The sequence below is a fragment of the Curcuma longa genome, chromosome 14, assembly GCF_044706935.1.
Source record: "Curcuma longa cultivar G26 ecotype Majalengka, Jawa Barat chromosome 14, ITB_CL_G26_1.1, whole genome shotgun sequence".
NCBI lineage: Eukaryota > Viridiplantae > Streptophyta > Magnoliopsida > Zingiberales > Zingiberaceae > Curcuma > Curcuma longa.
Window position 1 is genome coordinate 9068675 of NC_133874.1, and position 13809 is coordinate 9082483.

General features: G+C 42.2%; 1 protein-coding gene across 1 annotated transcript; it reads right to left on the minus strand.

Annotated features, from left to right (window-relative positions):
- Nucleotides 1–440: 440 nt before the first annotated feature.
- LOC141845419 (protein OCTOPUS-like) lies at nt 441–2298 on the minus strand. Its single transcript, XM_074733477.1, has one exon. It carries the CDS (start codon nt 2234–2236, stop codon nt 515–517), a length of 1722 nt encoding a protein of 573 aa, XP_074589578.1. The 5' UTR covers nt 2237–2298; the 3' UTR covers nt 441–514.
- Between the last annotated feature and the right edge of the window lie 11511 nt (nt 2299–13809).

Below are 13809 nucleotides of genomic sequence, written 5' to 3' on the forward strand. Positions count from 1 at the left end.
TTCCATGAATAGAGGCAGAGGTATGGCTGTCAATTTCAACTTTTGTTAAAGTATTCAAATCACTTCTTTCCAACTGGCTTTTGTCAAAGCATCCAAGGAAAAATTAGCTGAGCAAGAAAGCTACATCCTCGAGGAAGACAGACAAATGCTCAAATTGAGTTGGCATGGCAGTAAAGAAAAATGGACAGCATGAAGCCCGCAGGACAGGACGGCTACTACAGTGAAAATCTACAGCATACTTGCAACAAAGAAGGCTTGTTCATAAGTCACAAGGTAGAATGATCAAATTCTAGCTGAAATTTGGAAAAGAGACAGAATAGTAAACAGGAATGGACAGATTGATCTCCTTTGCCATGCTTAAATTTCACGAGGAACTCTATGAATCTTTCTGATAAATGACACAAAATGAACAAGAGGAAGAGAAACTTACACTCAATGCAGTCCGAGAATGCGCCTTGTCATGTAGTGGGAAGGCATTTGCCTTCCCCCGTTGGTAGAAACTCCAATCCTCCGGCTATTCGGCGTCGGAGAATACCTGGCATCTGTTCCTTTCCATACAATAATGGCTGCCGGAGTTGGAATTGTTCTTCTTCATGCACCCATACCCGGCATTGCCGCTGAAGGAGTGCCTAGAGCTTATGCTGCTGTTGCAGCGCAGCATCCGGTTATTGAAGCTACTGGATCGAAGTTCCGGCCAGGACTCTGACAAAGATCTCTCAACTATATTGGCTTCTCCTCTGCTGCTGCTTCTTCGCTGAATGAGCCCCCAAATGTTCCATGCTTTGCTCCACCTCCGAGATTTCTTGGCAGAAGCACCTCTTTGGTCCTTGAAGGCTGATTCGAAGCTTCCCGAGTAGTCATCTCTCAGAGAATTTGAGCTCCAGTCTTTCGCATCCCGGTCGAGCAATGTGCTGGGGTTGAACTGGAAGAAATCCATGGCGGCAGCAGGGGATACCTTCCCGTTGGAGAGTGGTTTGGGCTCGGTAGGCTCGACGGGTTGCTCCCGGATAGAGGCCGACCGGTCAAGGCTACGCCGTCGCCGGCTGGACGAATCCAAGTAGTAGTCCCGAGTCTGTGACGAGCCGCCGGGGACGGTGGTGTCCTCCTCGACGGGGATCAGATAGTCCGATCGTTGCACAGCTTGTGTTGGGCCGTCCTCTACCACTGAGAGCATGGGAGGTAGACGAGGGAATACTGACCGCCCTCCGATGAGGTAGCCGTCCCAGGACGCCCTCGGCTCGTCCCAGGAGAACCTCGGGTCGTCGAAGGACATCCGGCCGGCGTCCAGCGAGAAGCGGGGGTCAGTGTCGCACGATCTCCGGCCGGAGGCATCCACGGCGACCTCCGACTGCGTGTCCCGGAACCTCCGGGACGCAGTGGGCGGCTTCTCCGCCCGCATTGTGGCGTCGCCGCCTTGCTTCTTTAGCTTCTGTTTTCTCCGCCACTTCTGGAGCTTTTTGCTGAAGACGGAGGCCGCCAGCCAGAAGCTGCTGGCGATCTCCTTGAGGTCCTTGGATGGAGGTTTCTTCGCCTGCTGCTGCTGCTGCTGGGAGTCGAGATCTATGTGCTCCTTCATTAGCTTCAGTTCGGTCGTTCTCGCTTCCTCGTTTCTTTCCTCATTTATCTCCCCCGAGCTTTCGACCACCAGCACCACGGGATCGGAAGGCGTGATCTCATTTTCCTCTTCTCGTGTCTCGGAGAAGGGAGGGGCGACGCAGGGACCAGGAAACCCTAGGTTTCGGCACTCGACCTTGCTAGCTATCACATTGCTGGCGACAGCAACGGAGGCAGAGGAGGCCGCGCCGCAAGTGTTCTCAGCCACCCGTCGGTGGTCGTCCTGGTTAAAGAGCGACCACAGGGTGCTACGCCCACGGACGTCGCAGGACCGCCGCTGCGGCTCAAAGGCCACCGCGGGCGGCCTCTGGGCCGAGAACCCTTCACCTCCGCCGCCACGGGCGACGGAGAAGGACTTGGATCGGCGAAGGAAGGAAGGTCCAACGGCCGGGGCGGCACCGGAGGAGACCTTCTGGAAGACGGACCGGAGGGCGGAGGTGGACTTGCGGCCGGCGGAGCCGGCCGGCGCCTCCAGGCCGGCGAGGCGTTCCCGGAGGCAGGAGGCGCAGAAGCCGGTGACTGTCTCGCCCGGGTGGAGGTCGCAGGTGGAGGCAGGCAGGCGGCGCTGTGGTTGCAGCAAGTGATGGTGGTGGAGCACTTGCCTCTCGATCTCGGCCGTCATAGGAGCCTCGCGCGTCCCCGTCCCCGCCCCTACACTCCACGAAGCGGCCTCCTCTGCTGCTTCCTTCTCTGCCGACCTTGCAAGCCCTTGCAATGGCGGACGCCGGAGCGCAGAGGCGAGTTGCAGAGCAGGATTTGCGGTTTGATGAACGAGACGTCAGTAAAAGCAGATCGAAAAGCAACGAAAATCGGATTCCAAAAGAGAAAAAAAAAAGTAAAAGCGATCAGGCCGCTCTCTCCTCTCACTTTATCACCTCTCTCTCTCTCTCTCTCTCTCTCTCTCTTTTTTGTTTTTTCTTTCGATTTTCCATCGTTTTCCTTCTCCCTCCTCCCTTTCGACTCCGTCTCCAACGTTGTACTTAATTTTATTTATTTCTTTAAACACCGATCCGAAAATCGGAAGATAAAACAGAGTTGTTGCGAATCCGGAAGACACCGAGCGGTGTAGCGATTGGACGCGGTGGGGCCCGCGAGGTGCACGGCGGGTCGAATGAGACAAATCCTGAATATCGAAATGGATGACGTGAGCATAAGGAAGGTGGCTGGGGCGACGTGGAGTCAAGGGAGTGGCCGCGGCCAGAACTGTGCTTGGACGGGATCCTGAGTCCAAGTAGTAGTCATCTTATTGAGACTTTTTGGACCATTCAGAAAATATTTAGGGAAAATGTGTGTAATATTTGATATTTAAACTAATTCTTTTTCTGCCCTTATTTATTTGGTTTTTTTTTTTAAATCTAAGATATAAGATGATGCCCAGTCTAAATTGTTTGTTGTTCAAATTTCATCCGTAGATAAATTATCAACTCATATGGTTTATGAATGACCGACACCTCTTATAGGATGATGATATAATTTCTATAGCCTTTGGAGCATAGTTAAATTAGTTACTGTGAAACAAATTTATTAACATAGACAAGGGTTGGATCTTGATGAAGTCGTCCTCCCTCGTTGTAGCCAACTGAGTAAGTTGGGGCAAAGACAGTTGAGAATGAGAAAGATCGCCTTTGGTAATTCTTGTTGAAAATAAAAAAAGATAATCTAGCTTGAAACCAACCATTATCTAGGTAGAAATCTTGTATATTTGACTAGTTGACCGGCCATTGCTTGGCTATACAACCAACCACTATTTGACTAGTTATTAGTCATTATTGATTGTAGAATCAACCACTATTTAGTTGATCTATCAGTTATTATTTGACTGTAATACAATTATTATTTGATCAAATTGGGGAGAAAATTCTAGTTCACTGTCAGCATACCACAAGGAGCTAAGTCGAGTTTACTTTGGAAAGGTGCTCCTGAGACATAGTTGAGTTGGTCACGATGGAATAGACTTGTTGAAGTGGGTAAAGGTCAAATCTCAGCGAAGCTGAGGTAATGTCCTGGCCAATTGCAACTTCTCGATTTACCTCCTCACATATGATTGTGGGACTGACCGTGTGGAGCTGCTGGGGTGGCGAATTCCACCTTTTGTTGAAGAGTTTACTCTGGAAAGGAGACATTTGTAAAAGATAAGATGGAGGAGGTGAATCTCTTAGTTGGGAGTAGATCTAAACCATTATTAGATGCAATAATAGTGTGCTGTTAAACATTAGGCAGAGAGAAAATGTAAAGAACTTGTCATTCTTGACCTAAACGATTAGTCGCCCAACGAGTTTCACGAACAAGAACTATTTATGTAGTCGCATAATTCTATTGAGCTAGATGTCAAAGATGCATTTGGATTTGTAGCCTTAGGAACACAAGATGCTAAGGTGTGTAAAACACTATCTTTAAGAAGATATTACCTCTACTACTAGATAATTAGAGATGAGCCTTCTCCATAATACAATTGTGACAAAGCTATCTGATGCTTATTGTAGATGATAAATGTCTATTGATTAATATGATATTGATACCGGACAGAATAATGATTATTTTGGGGACAGAAAATTAGAGAAGAATTGCAAAGAAAATAAGTACGATAAATTAGAAAAATGAAGAAAAACTGCGATGGTGCCATCTCTAGGATTTTTGTCGAAAAGAAAAATTTTATTCAATAATAAGAAATTAGCTAAAAATGGTTAAACATGCATATAAATTGACCGTAAATCAAATCTTAATTTAAAAAAAGGTCAAAAATATTCTAAAATTTTAAAAATAAAAAATTACTATAAACAATAAAAATATATTTGGAGCTTCGGAAAGACACTAAACGATGTCGAAGGTGTCCGAAGTGAGTCGATATGAGATAAAAGGTATCTGAAAGAGCTTTGATTAACAACCGATCATATTTAATTTCATTTTGATATCTGAGTCAAAAATTATATCCATTGAAATTCGACTCCTCTTCAGCAAAAGGTGAAATCCATCATCCCAGTGACCCCACATGATCGGCCCTATGACTATCTGTGAGGAGGTAAATTGAGAAGTTGCAGTTGACCACTATGAGGGAGAGTATTGTCTCTGCTTCATCGATATTCAATCCTTATCCATTTCAATAAATATATCATATCATAATCAACTCAATTATGTTCGAGAAATAAAATTCGACCCCTCATACGTTACTCCTATCAAAGATTTAATACATTACACGATACCGTTTAAACAAGAAGTTCCAAAGCGGACATCCTCATGAGAAGTCCTAGTCTGAAAAATAGCAGAATTCAAGGGGGGAAATCCAAACTTTGCCCAGGCACTAAAGACCGTAATCATGATCAAAAACAAGCTTTCACTCTATCGGTTCTCGTGAAAGGAGTAGGATGTGATATGGCAAAGTGGCAGGATAATTTTAAGAAATGGCCTGATGGAGACTTTAGCTGATTTGTCTCTGCACTCGGATGCTCTGTTCCATCTGCTTTTGCCTTTTGGCTGCTACTAAGCATCTAAAGTCTCAAAGAAGACATATAATTAAAAGCAAAATTAAAAGATACTCAAGCTTGGCTCATCATCTCACACCACTTCTTCTCCATAATATTATTGAGTTAATTATGATAAAACAGATTTATCGATAGATAAGGATCGAATCTTGACAAAACTGAGATAATATTCTTCTTTATCATGATCAACTACAACTTCTCGTAAAACTGATTGTGTGAGATTGTTGGATGATAGATTCTATTTTTTTTTTTTTACTGAAATGATCTCACACCACTTCAGCATCAGCCTCTGTTTCTAAATGCAAGCAAATTAATAAGTTCGCATGAGCATCTCTGTCGATCGTCGCTGTTGTTGTTCTTCGGGATTTGGAATAATATTCCAAGGAGAGATGCGTCTGCTGCTACTGCTGCTGGCTCCACAGCGTCTGATAAAGCAACTCAGCCTGATTGGATAGCATGCAGATCATCACTCGTTTACTCCTGCTTTTGATGTGAACGCGATGAGAAAAGAAAGGGAGCAGGAAAGACAGTGCAGTGCAGGGCAGTGCAGTGCTGCTGCTGTGCGTGCTATTGCATTGCATGCCGACGCCACTCGCAGGCACATTCCTTCCGCTGGGCGCCGCGCTGTCGAAAGGATAAAAGAAGAAGAAGGAAGAAGAAGGAGAAGAGATAGAAAAAAAAAACAGAGGGTGAAAATTTCTCATTCACCGCATTCAATGAGCGAAAGCGGTGAGAAAGAAAAAGAGAAAGGGAAAGAGAGGCATTGAGACCGGGACGACTGTGATCATGGCCAGGAGCTTGCAGCTTGCTCCCCTCCTTTTGTTTTTTGTTTTGGTTTAAAAAAGTATTTTTGTAGTTTCTTTTTCGTTCTTCGAGAGAGGAGAGAACAGTGTGGGATCGGATCCAGAGTAAACTATAATTGTCGTGGAGTGAAGTGTTTGGGCTAGATTTGGTGCTTCATTGTGAGAATCTGTTCTTGTCGGCGAGGTTTAGAGATGAGGGAAGGAGCTAGATTTGCTGTATTCGAATTATGTTTAACTGGATCTTAATATAAACTCTCTTTAAAAGTTGAAAATAGTTACCAGTGGCTTAATAACATGGAATGAAGATTGGTCATTAGTTCTTGTTAGATCTCTTTTGTAGTATATTTATGTTTCGATCTGAAATCGAGGGATGGGCCAATTCACGTAGAGCTTCCTTCTGTTGAATTTATACTGCATCGGTTGCTATTGGATCTGCTTTCGTCAACTGAATCGGCCTTTAACGAATCAAACTCGAGCTTGTTGGATGGAGATGAGACGAATGAAACTCGACGAACCTATTCCTTCTTGCCTCACAGGACACTTGGCTTCTTTGCTTTCTTATTCAAATTATATGAACCAACTAGAGGTTAGAAGGGGGCCAAGACATAATTTGGTGTGATCCATCCGACACTTAAATCAGTGTTGAAGAAGAGAACATAAAACAATAATAGAAATAATAGTTTTTTAGTTGGTTGTGCATACCACTCCTCTTTTTTTTGTTGATATCATTATCTTAAATAGAAAAGGAGTGTAAAACGGTAGAGGAATATGACACCGGAAAGTATAGGAGAAATAGGAGGGAACACAAGGTGAACTGTTAACTCACACTCGACAACATCCATCGAAGACTTTAGAGGGTAATTAGAAGACAACTTCTTCAAAAAAAAAACTTAAAGCTCTCAATATTTTTTTATCAACAAAAACTGTCCTCAACAATACAAATGATATCTTTTTATAGGGGACATTTGGAACACTTGCCAAACGAGTCAAAGCATACAGTGACATTAAAGAAGGCTTGGTAGTCAAACAGTTGGATTTTTTCAAATAGCATGCAGCAGCATTAAAGAAGGCTCAACATCTGAATAGTTGGATTTTCTCAAGTAGCATGCAGCAGCATTAAAGAAGGCACTGTATCCGAATGGTTGGATTTTTCAGTAGAATTTTTGGCATCAATCTCCCTTGGTTGGAAAAGATTCATCCTCGAATCAAACGGAGGTTCATCACCAATATAAGGAGAGAGGTCAGCAACATTAAAGGTTGTAGAAACACCATACTTGCTCGGCAAATCAATTTCATAAGCATTATTGCCAATCTTCTTTAAGATTCTAAACGGACCATTAGCTCTGGGTTGTAACTTTCCATGTTGACCACAGGGGAAACGTTCCTTTCTTAAGTGAATCCATACCAATTCTCCTTCCTTGAAACTTAGTTGCTTTCTGTGCTTGTTCGTATTTTTCTGATACTTCTCATTGTGCTTAATAATTTCTTGCCGAACTTGCTCATGCAATTTCTTGATGGACTGTGCATACTCTTCTCCATCTCCGCTTAGATGACGAGAGGCTGGAATGGGGGCCAAATCCAATGGAGTGAGGGGATTAATTCCATATACAACCTCGAAGGGACTTCGTCCTATTGTTTGACTGAGAGACCGATTATAAGCAAACTCGGCTTGAGCTAATGTTGCATCCCATTGGCGGGGATTTTACCAACCAAACTTCTAAGAAGATTGCCCAAGCTCCGGTTTACTACTTCCGTTTGTCCGTCTGTTTGGGGATGGTGCGAGGAACTGAATTGGAGTTGTGTTCCTAGTTTTCGCCATAGGGTACGCCAAAAATGACTCATAAATTTAGGATCTCGGTCGGAAGTGATGGTTTTTGGAATTCCATGAAGTCTCACAATTTCTTTAAAATAAAGATCGGCTACATGTGTAGCATCCAACGTTTTGGTGCAAGGAATGAAATGTGCCATTTTAGAGAACCTATCAACTACCACCATAACTGAATCTTTGTTCCTCTGAGTGCGTGGTAATCCAATCACAAAATCCATGCTTAAATCTTCCCAAGGACTTGCTGGTACTGGTAATGGAGTGTATAATCTTGTATTATGACCATGACTCTTGGCAATATGACAAATTCGGCACCTATCAATATATGTTTTAATATCTCGATCCATGCGTGGCCAATAAAAATTCTCTCGAATGAGTGTAAGAGTTTTGTCCCTACCAAAATGTCCTGCCAAACCTCCATTATGTGCTTCACTGATGATGGCAAGTCGTAGCGAACAATCAAGAATACATAAATATTTTTCTTTGAAGAGAAATCCATCGTGAATCAAGAAGAGTTTGAATGGAGCTTTTATGCACTCTTCCCAAATCTGACCAAAATAGGGATCATTTTTGTAGAGATCTTTGACTACCTCAAATCCAAGTACCTTTAGTTGTAAAGTAGACAAGAGAGTATGCCGTCGGCTAAGAGCATCCGCCACCCGATTAAGAACACCAGATTTGTGCTTGATAAGAAAGTTGAAGGCTTGTAGAAACTCAATCCATTTGGCATGACGAGGTTTCAATTTTTGTTGAGTATTCAAATACTTCAAGGCTTCGTGATCTGAGAAAAGGACAAATTCTTTATGGAGGAGATAATGTTGCCAATGATCCAAGGTTCGGACAATGGCAAAGAATTCCTTTTCATAGGTAGAATAATTGCGGCGAGAATGATTCAACATTTCACTAAAGAAAGCAATGGGTCTCCCATTTTGACTAAGGACACCACCGATTCCCACATTTGAAGCATCACAGTCTACTTCAAAAAGTTGGTCAAAATCTGGTGGTTGCAATATTGGAGCTTCTGTAACCCTTCTTTTAAGAAGTTCAAAGCTTTGTTGCGCCTCGTTCGTCCACTTGAAATTGCCACCCTTCAAACACTCAGTTATAGGCGCAATGATGGTGCTGAAATTCTTAATAAACCTGCGGTAAAAAGATGTCAGACCATGGAAACTTTGAATATCATGCAGTGATTTAGGCGTCAGCCAACTCATAATAGCTTCAATCTTATTCTTGTCCATTTTGATGCCATCAAAGGAAATAATATAGCCTAAGAAAACCAGGCTATCAGTAAAAAATTGACACTTCTTCAAGTTGGCATATAACTTTTGCTCCTGTAGTACTTCAAAAACCTGTCGAAGATGTTCCAAATGTTCTGTCGGGCTAGAGCTGTACACAAGAATATCATCAAAGTAGACAACAACAAACTTCCCAATGAATGGTTTAAAGATATGATTCATAAGCCGCATAAAAGTAGAGGGAGCATTAGAAAGACCGAATGACATTACCAACCATTCATAAAGACCGTCCCTTGTTTTGAATGCTGATTTCCATTCGTCGCCCGGCCTCATACGAATTTGATGATAGCCACTTCGAAGATCAATTTTAGAGCCGACCTTAAATCCATGAAGTTGGTCGAGAAGATCATCAAGGCGAGGAATAGGAAAACGATATTTGATAGTGATTTTATTGACCGCTCTACTATCAATGCACATGCGCCATGAACCATCTTTCTTTGGTACAAGAAGGGTTGGGACAGTGCAGGGGCTCTTGCTTTCTCGGATAAGACCTTTAACCAAAAGGTCCTCAACTTGTCTTTGTAACTCTTTATACTCGTTAGGGCTCATTCTATAGGTTGCCTTGTTTGGAATCGAAGCGTCGGGGACTAAATCAATGCAATGTTGAATATTCCGCATGGGAGGAAGTCCTGACGGAATTTTAGTTGGTACTGCATCTTGAAATTCTTGGAGAAGAGGTTGCACTTGGGAGGGGACAACATGCCCATCTTCATTCTCTTCCAAGACTACCAATGCAAAGGCACCACCGGATTCACACATAGCATTTTCCACTTGGGACTTGGAGACTAAATTATTTCCATCCCCTTTTAAAGGGTTAGAAATAGTGTTTGTCTTGGCCGGTCCCAGAATAATCTTCTCGCCATCTTTGACAAAACTATAAGTATTTTTGAAGCCATCATGATGAGTTTTCCTATCAAATTGTCAAGGTCGACCAAGAAGCAAGTGACAAGCATCCATAGGAATAACATCACACCAAACTTCATCTTGATACTTATTGCCAATAGAAAATTGAATAAGACATCTTTGAGTTACCTTCAACTCGTTACCTTTACGAAGCCATGATAATTTATAAGGTTGAGGATGGTCTTCGGTCTTTAACTTCAGCTTGTCGACCATGGTAGTAGCCACAACATTTTCGCAACTTCCGCCATCAATAATGACATTGCACACTTTACCATGAGAAGTGCACCTAGTGTGGAAGATATTATTACGAAGCCATGATTGATCTTCTCCATAAGTAGTATTGAAATTGAGTTTAGGATTCTTGGACCAGATTAACAAAGCTTGAAACAAGTTTGCAGAATCAAAATTTCAGAAACAGTAAATGAAAATCAGAAATACAGAAGCAGTAAACTCATCCATCCATTCTTCTTCCACTTGTTTCTCCTTTACTTGGTGTCAAACAAACTATTGAATCTAACAATGCAGCTTCAACAATCACTCTAGAGTCTTCCACGCGATCTCTGGTGTGTTTACTCATTGCCCGACGTCTGAAAAGCCCGAAAAAACCCTCTCCAAATGAAACAGAAAGCTGTGCAGTCACGTTTCAGATGACAAAATTGGAATCCTCCACTTCTTCTTGCTCCGATGGTGTTGCTGTTGATACAAGGGAAATCCGCTATCCTAGGAGAACCCCTCCACGAACCTCGGACTCGGATTGTGCAGCAGGCCACCGGAAACGCTAGAAATAGAGGTTGCTACGTCGGAAAAACCCTCTCCGCCGTGAGTCTTCCAGCTGCCAGAAGGCTACGACGTATCACCAAGGATTCTCCATGATCTGCATAAGTAATTGCTCCGTCATCATCAGAATCATCGTAGATAGGGGTTGTGCCATAAGATTCCTCCTCTTCTTTTTCCTCAACAAAAGTAACAACCCTTCGATTTGGACAATCGGCAGCGAAATGCCCAAAACCCTTGCATTTGAAACATATCTTTTGGTTGTTAGGACCACTTGGTTTTACAAAATCAGTATGGTTTTCCTTGCTTGCAGTAGCTTTTTGTTTTGTATCTTTGGATGTTGAAGCGGTTTTAGACGGAGAGGCACTCCCTCGGTTAGAAGCACCACTGCTTGAAGAGAAACACCCACCAAATCGACGAGCATCTTTTTGTTGTTTTTCCACCTTAAGAGCCAGTTTGCATACATCATTATAACTCCAATAAGGTTGCAGTTGCACAATATTCCCGATCTCATATTGAAGCCCTGCAAGAAATCGAGCGATAGTTTGCTCGTCCGGTTCTAGAATATCACATCTCATCATGAGATTCTCAAATTCGGCGATGTACTCTTCTACGAACAGATCTTTTTGTTTGAAATTATGGTATTTGAGAAACATATCTTGACAATAGTTATCTGGTAAGAATTTTCTGCACATCACTTTTTTCATTTTGTCTCATGTCGTAATTTTTTGTTTGCCATCACGAGCTCGCTGCTTCTTCAAATGCTCCCACCAAATGGATGCGTATTTCTTCAACTTGATAGCAACAAATTTCACCTTGCGATCTTCTGAAATTTCTTGGAATTCAAAGATCCTTTCAGCAGAGTTAAGCCAATCTATGAACTCATTTGGATCATTTCATCCATCAAAATCTGGAATGTCGACTTTAAAATTAAAAGATTTCTTACGATCATTATTCCTTCGATATCTTTGACCTCGAACTGCATCATCACTGGAATCATCGCCTCCATCACCATGAAATGGATTATAACCCATTTCATGCGTCGTAGAATTAGCCTCCAAACCACGACCCTCAACATCATGATCCACAGGTTCGCCTCGGGCGAGGCGTTGCTTGAGTTGTTGCACTTGTCTCCGTAAGTCATCCAACTCGATGTCACGAAGGTCTCTTTGACGAGCTGCAGGATCATCACCATTTGGCCTTTGTCTTCTCCGACTAGCCATTGTGAATCTCGCTCTGATACCACTTGACACCGGAAAGTATAGGAGAAATAGGTGGGAACACAAGGCGAACTCTCAACTTACACTCGACAGCATCCACCGAAGAGTTTAGAGGGTAATCAGAAGACAACTTCTTCAAAAAAAAAACTTAAAGCTCTCAATAGTTTTTTATCAACAAAAACTGTCCTCAACAATACAAATGATATCTTTTTATAGGGGACATTTGGAACACTTGCCAAACGAGTCAAAGCATACAGTGACATTAAAAAAGGCTCGGTATCCAAACAGTTGGATTTTCCCAAGTAGCATGCAACAACATTAAAGAAGGCTCGGCATCCGAACAGTTGGATTTTCCCAAGTAGCATGCAGCAGCATTAAAGAAGGCTTTGTATCCGATGGTTGGATTTTTCAGTAGAATTTTTTGTGTCAAGACACGCCCTCCGTAACACTCACATCTTTTTCCTCACCTAGCATCATTATTACTAATGGTTGACGGTGTCATTTGCTACTGTAACTAACACAACTTTCTCTCTTGGCACTATTACTATTAACAAGATAACTGACATGCAACTGACACGTCTTTCTCCCTTGGAACCATTACTGTTGATGCGATAACCAACGTGCCTTTTGATCCACTATGACCGTCTTTATAATTGACGTGCCTTTTCAAGAACCGACGCCTCATATAATTCCTCTTCACTCTATTCCTATACTCAGAATAACGTAGATACAATGTTCGAGAGAGTCACACTCGAGCTCTGGCATGCCACAATATCACGCTTTATAGTACTCGAGTGCTACGGTACTCGTGAAGTTACAATGGTCGGGATGTTAAACACTCGGAAACATCATCCCACTCGGACACTTGACTCGGGAGGTTGGACCAACTCGGGAGGTCGGTAAGTCGGACTAACTAAGCAAGTTGGATACTAATGATATCTGTATCCCATCAAATTGTTTGGTTAATGTTCATAGCCTAACTTTGGGACTTTGACAACCTCAATTTCTTTGTCAATTGCACACTTTTTGTTAGTCTCACAAGAATTAAACACTTAGGAATATTCGAACTATCATTCATGCATGAACATCCATGAACCACAACCACACTTGTGTTTGAGCTAACGTTTTCATTCAATCAGACTTGACCAACCTTTCATGACTTATATAGTCTCAAATATTAATTTCTCATTTATTCAAAAAAATTAGCTGTCGACCATCTACTCATGAAACAACATATGCATGCCCCTATTCAACTAATTGGCTAAAAAATGAATTTCTAACAACTACCTGCAAGAATGAAAATTTTGGACAAGTTTTAAAAAAAATTTAAACAAGAGTTCTAATCAGGAAACTATTGCATTTAGAGAAGTAGTTTGTTGCTTTAAAACTTTCATAGTTGAATGTAATTGTATCTAATTAGTCATAGGAACTTGTAAATCCTAAGTCGTAAAAATTCTATAAATTGAATGAGAACTCGGATAATAAAAAATATAAGAATAAGGATCTAGTTTCAATGATTAACATGACACACCATATTATGCCAACTGTTCGATCCATGTGAAAGAAGATAGAACGGAAGCAAGAAGATGGTCTTCTAATGGAATTAGGATGATGACGCCGTAAACCTTCGTTAATAGAGAATGAAAGCAAGATGTCAGTTAACCCTAAATCTTCATGGACCAAACTGTTGGCGATCTGGATCTCTGTCCTGCGATCCGGATTCTATCCGCTCCGAAGAACATAGAACCCCACAGAACAAAAAAATTTAATCCCGCCTTGGATCAATTGACAAAGTCTATAAGGAAGACTAGATCAATCGATCCTTCAAGATCGCCGATTCCTAAATTATTTTCTACGGCATACGAAATTAATTCTAGTAAAATTAAACTGCGGAAA

Coding starts and splice junctions, on each gene's coding strand:
- LOC141845419 (XM_074733477.1), bottom strand. CDS start 2,236: ATGACGGCCGAGATCGAGAGGCAAGTGCTCCACCACCATCACTTGCTG.